Source organism: Leptopilina heterotoma, unplaced genomic scaffold (assembly GCF_015476425.1).
Source record: "Leptopilina heterotoma isolate Lh14 unplaced genomic scaffold, ASM1547642v1 Lhet_272, whole genome shotgun sequence".
Lineage (NCBI taxonomy): Eukaryota > Metazoa > Arthropoda > Insecta > Hymenoptera > Figitidae > Leptopilina > Leptopilina heterotoma.
Genome location: NW_025110982.1, coordinates 737,087 through 743,055, shown reverse-complemented (window position 1 = coordinate 743,055; position 5,969 = coordinate 737,087). Strand labels below are relative to the sequence as shown.

The 5,969-nt window shown below is 33.3% G+C and overlaps 1 protein-coding gene across 1 annotated transcript; it reads left to right on the top strand.

The window, feature by feature from the left end:
- Positions 1-1,545: 1,545 nt before the first annotated feature.
- Positions 1,546-2,688, top strand: LOC122503902 (putative protein TPRXL). The gene has a single exon (XM_043614663.1). It carries the CDS (start codon positions 1,546-1,548, stop codon positions 2,686-2,688), a length of 1,143 nt encoding a protein of 380 aa, XP_043470598.1.
- Positions 2,689-5,969: the final 3,281 nt, after the last annotated feature.

Sequence of the window (5,969 nt, the reverse complement as noted above, 5' to 3'; positions counted from 1 at the left end):
ACATTCCATACAAATGGACCCACCCTCGAGCCTTGAGGAGCCCCACGCTGCATCTCTTCCCTAAGAGTGCAGGTGTCTCCCTCATATATAACCCACCTGTCGCTAGGATAATTATCCATTATCCGCAACAAGTAGGGCGGCATGTTTTTCTTTTCCATCTACTCGATGAGATCTTTCCATCTTGCGGAATTAAACGCGTTGCGTATGTCAATTGCCACCAACGCGGAGAAGCTCTTCTTTTTTCCGGGTCCCAACTTGTTTTTTCCTGCTTTGGCTATGTCCACAACTGCCTGGATGGCATCAACTGTGGACTTGCCTTTACGGAAACCAAATTGGTGATCCGATAGACTATTCTCTCCGGTCAAGTGGCTTTGCATTCTCTGCAGAACCATATCCTCTAGAAGTTTACCCATCGTATCTAGCAGGCATATAGGCCTGTATGATGAGACTTTATCTAGAGGTTTTTCACCTTTCCTCAGGAGGACTAACCTCTGTCGCTTCCAGTCGCGGAAGAACTCTCCTCTCTCAAGGCAAAGATTGATGCATCGAAGCAGAATCTGGGGTGAAGTGTCGATTACCAAATTTAGGATCTCATTACTTATCCCATCGATTCCAGGCGCCTTGCCTGTTTTCAATCTTTTGCCTGCTTTTTGCAGTTCACTAAGTGTGAAGAGTTCTTCCTCTTCGACTTTGCAAAAACTCCAGTCCCTTTTAAGGTATGGCTCTGCAGGAGGAAACAAAGAATTTATTATCTTTCTGACCCAATCGGTATTGTCCAGGCCGGGGGTCTTTTGCCTCGTCACTAATTTCTTAGTAACGAGTTTAAATGCCAGACCCCATGGGTCCTTATCGACTTCCTCGATTAGGTCCTTCCAGCTACGGCGTCGCGACTTCTGGATCTCTTTCTTGAGGTTCTTTTTCGCCTCTTTGAAAGCCTCTTTCAGCAAGGGATCTCCCTTAGATCGGGTATATGTCCTTCTTGCTTTGAGGCATTCCTTCCTTAAGGAGGCTAGCTCCTCTGACCACCAGTGCAAGGACCTTTCAAAGTTAAGAAAAACCACTTGGGAAAATCTCATACTAAAGGTTAATTTTTTAATTGTCATTATCTATTTTTAACATAACCTCACATTATCTATTTTAACATAACCTCACATTATCTATTTAACATAACCTCACATTATCGAGTCCTCTTACATATTTTATTAATTAAAATTATTATAAGTTATTTTAAATGATTTTTTATATTTAATAATTTTAATTAATCAACTAATTTGATAGAAAAATGTCAATGAGTAAAATAGTTTGTTTTTTACAGGTATATCCACTTTCTGGGCAGCAACTATGCATTCAGGATTTAGTAAAATTTTTTACTGAAAATTTACAGTCTTCTTTTTTTACATTTAATGGCTGTAGAACGGCGCTCACGCACTACACAGTTGACAAAAAATATGCATAAGGAACCTTCTTCACAGTTGACAAAAAATATACATCAGGAATTTTCTGCACACCCAATCAGAGGCAGAACACCTTATGTTCAACCGACGAATGTCAGATATCCAACACCTTGTAATTCAGCCAACGAATGTCAGTTATCCAACACCTTATGTTCAACCAACGAATGGCAGATATCCAACACCTTGTGTTCAACCGACGAATGTCAGATATCAAACACCTTGTGTTCAGCCAACGAATGGTATATATCTATCATCTGTGCCATTACCAACCGTGCAACAACCTGAGTTTGCTGCACAGCCAACGAGTTCATCCACATCTTTCAGTCGTCCAAGAATTAGTAGATTGAATTCTCCATCTTCATCTTTAGAATTATATTCTCCAACTCCTTTAGAAACTATTGAAGAACGTCAAACAGAATCCTATCATCCAACACCGAAAGAACAACAAATAAATCTTTTAACTACAACTTCAGCAAAATCTAAGAAAAAAACAACAACAAAAAAGTGTAAATCCTCCTCGAGCAGTTCAGATTCATCATCTTCCTCTTCTTCGAGCAATTCTTCTGACTCCTCATCATCATCATCATCATCATCATCATCATCATCATCCTCTGAGTCAATCGAAGAAATTTCTAAAATAAAAAGTGATCAACCTCTAGAATCTCCGATAATGAAAAATGATGATCAACCTACAGAAACTACAAAACAGAATGATGATCAACCTCCAGCAACTACAAAACAGAATGATGATCAGCCTCCAGCAACTTCAAAACAGAGAGATGATCAACGTGTAGAAATTTTCAAAAATAAGAATCAAAACCAGGCTTTAGTTCAAGCATCGTCATCATCTGAAAAAATTAAATCTTTAAAAAGAAAATTTGATCCTCGTGAAAAAGCAATAAAGTTGGATAATCCTCAACCAAAAATACAAAAATTACTGCCTTCTACTTCCAAGGGAATACCAAAAGCAGTGCCTTTAACTTCAAAGAAAATACCAAAACCAGTTCCTTCAACTTCCAAGGAAATACCAAAACCAGTTCCTTCAACTTCAACTGGCAACATCACTCAGCATGACTCATTAAATCCTTGCATCAGGAAGCCTACAAGACCGCAAAATAAACCTAAATTTAAAAAAAGGATAGAGAAAATTCCAATCAACAAGGGTGAAAACCAAAGAGTTAAAGTGATTATTATTATTAGTGAGAAATATTTTTTTACATGTCACCAGATTTAAGAGAGATAATTTTGTTTCAATAACTTAAATTTAAAGTGTTTTTTTGTTTGTGACAAAATAGTGCCAATTTTTGTCAATCCTTTAATTTTCGAAAGCTGTTTTTTTTGTTTTTGTAAAACAGTGTCAATTTCGTTTAATCGCTCAATGTTCGAAAAGTATTTTTTTGTTTTATCAGAAAAGTGACAATTTAATTTAATCGCGTAATTTTCGAAAAGTGTTTTTTGTTTTAACATAATAGTGAGAATTTCGTTTAATCGCTAAATTTTGGGTGAATGATAATTTCGTTCAAAGACTTAATTGTCGAAGTGTTTTTGTATGACAACGAATAATCTCGTTAGTCGCATTATTTTGTATTTCAAATGATAATTTCATTTAATTGACCAATTTTTAAAAGTCTTTTAATTACAAAACTTTGAATGTCAGCGATAATTTGATCGCGTAATTTTCGAAAAGTGCTTTTTTGTTTTAACATAAGAGTGACATTCTTACTTTAAATTTTGTGATTTATTAATAATTCACTGGTTACCCTTTACCAAAGTATTAAAAAAGTATTTAACCTTATTTTAAAAATATAGGTTGTGTTTAAACTTAATATTGAAGGGTTATAATCTGCAATTTAAGTAAAATGGTTTATATTTAAATATTTTAAAATAAGTTTATTTTCCTTACAAAATAAAAGTTTAATGAAAAGTTTTTATATTTTGTTAAATACTAATATAATTTTTATAAAAATATCCTTTATTTTATTCCTTTATTTATATTATCCTATCCTTTATTCTTTAAGTTCCAACTTTGAAAAAAAAAATTTAATTAAAATCATAATTTGTTTTAAGGTGAATTGAACTTGAAAAATTTGATGTTAGAATGTTAGTTAATTTAAAAAATGCTTTCTTAAATTTTAAATATTTATTTATTTATATGCAATACTTGAACTCTTATGTCATTTTAGAATATTTTGAATACGCAGTTATATTTGAAAAAATATTTTAAAGAAAATTTAGTAAATATAATTGTTTTTAACAATTTATTATTATTATTATTATTATTATTATTATTATTATTATTATTATTATTATTATTATTATTATCAACAATATATATTCAAAAATCACCGCGTATTGGAACTTGTTACGGAGAATCGCCGCATGGAGATGCTGCTTTCACTCCACTAGCGATGCCTAGTGGAGGGCGCTGTGGTGGGAGAGCGCCGTGGTGGGGATCACAACGGTGAGTGAGTGCAGTGCGCCAGCCACCACACTCATTCTACTTTCAGCTTGCATCGTCGTAGGTTTCTATTTCTTACAGGTCTCTTCCCTCCAGGTCTTTCTCTCCTCTAGGTCTTTTCTTTCTCTTCACTAGGTCTTTGTTTCTTTCTTTCTTTCTCTTCTCCAGGTCTTTCTTTCCTCCAGGTCTTTCTCTCCTCTAGGTTGATTTCTTTCTCTTTACCAGGTCTTTCTTTCTTTCCTCCAGGTCTTTCTCTCCTCTAGGTTTTTTTCTTTCTCTTTACCAGGTCTTTCTTTCTTTCCTCCAGGTCTTTCTCTCCTCTAGGTTTATTTTTTTCTCTTCACCAGGTCTTTCTTTCTTTCCTCCAGGTCTTTCTCTCCTCTAGGTTTATTTTTTTCTCTTCACAAGGTCTTTTTTCTCTCTTCAATGTTATTTCCCTTCCAGGTATTTTCTCTTTTTTTTCTCTTACAGGTAATTTCTCTCTTTTTCTCTTACAAGTATTTTCTCTCTTTCTGTCTTACAGGTATTTTCTCTCTTTCTGTCTTACAGGTCTTTTCTCTCTTTTTTATCACTTTCTTACAGTTCTTCTCTCCCATCAAATTATTTTTATTTTAATATTTCTTATTTTTTTATTTTTAAAGTTAATTTTATTTAATATTAAAAATTTTCTTTTAGAAAGAAAAGAAAAAAAATGGAAGACAAATCAAATTATCCTCCACAAATTATGGATGAAGAAGTAGAATAAGTAGAAGAAGATAACACAGCCCCACAAAAAAAGAAAAGTACCCTGCGCGAAAGTCCACAGTACTACCATACTCCTATGTATTTTGATGCGCTGAACACGAATCCGAAGCCAGATTTGCTCCATCACGTCAGGATTTTTTTCTAACCTCAAAAAACATGTCAGATTTTATGTAATTTATGTAAAATACAACATTTTTTAAAAATTGATTAGATTTTTCTCAAACTTGTTTTTCGGGGGTTTTTAAGATCGCTGATTACGAATCTGCAGTCAGTTTTTAAAAATTCAAAATGTCGGATCCAATATGGCGGACAAATTTAAAAAATTTGTTGGATTTTCATATTACTTGGTATATGTATAGGGATTTTCGGGGTCGCTGATTATACAAATTTGTAGTCAGATTTTAAAAATTCAATATGGCGGATCCAATATGGCAGTAATTTTTTTGAAAATTGATTTATTTTGCTTTAAAATGGGTACTCACTGGTTTTTCGGATCGCTGATCACAAATTTCAAATCAGACTTTAAAAATTTCTAACAACTAGTCCAATATGACTTGATATGCAAGCATTTTGGAAGTCGGTGAATTTAAAAGTTTCGAAAAGTTTGTTGGTAAACATTTATGCAGCAGGAAATGCAGATTTTTGGTAACCTGAATGACTAAATTAAAATGTATTTATCGAGACGACATCTAGAAACATTTCTAGAGAATTAGGCATAATTTCTGGATGAAGTTCAATTCAACAATTGCAGAATACTTTTCTCTTGAACGCAGGCCTGCTAGGACATAATACTGTATTGTATTTCCGTTGTGCTTTGGCACAATATAGACCTTTTCATTTAAGACCGAAAGTTGAAGCTACACCATGACAGACGGCGTGATTTCAAAATTTTCGAGCAACTTTGTGTCAGAATGTATATTGTGCTAATAACAATTCAAATAAAAAACTCGATGAAAATGATATTCCAGAAGCAAAATTAACAGGTAGAGAACAGGTAGAGAAAAATACTGCCTGTCAATTAAAAATATGGTTATAAAGCCGAAGTCAGTGTTTAAAGGGTAAAAAAGTCTATATTGTTTACAAGTAAATAAGGTTATGTTATGTTATAAACATATCCTTACCCAAAGGTCTCATTTTCGATATACTTAACAAGTTTTGCAATTACTTCGAATATTTTCATTCCTAATATTTCATTTTCTAAATGTTAAACGGTTTTGGGAAAGAAATAAAGTAATCATTTTCAGTCAAATAAGACTTGCAACGAGCATCACTTTTGCAATTCCCAAAACAATATTTTTTTTGTGTATCAATGT

Coding starts and splice junctions, on each gene's coding strand:
- LOC122503902 (XM_043614663.1), top strand. CDS start 1,546: ATGTCAGATATCCAACACCTTGTAATTCAGCCAACGAATGTCAGTTAT.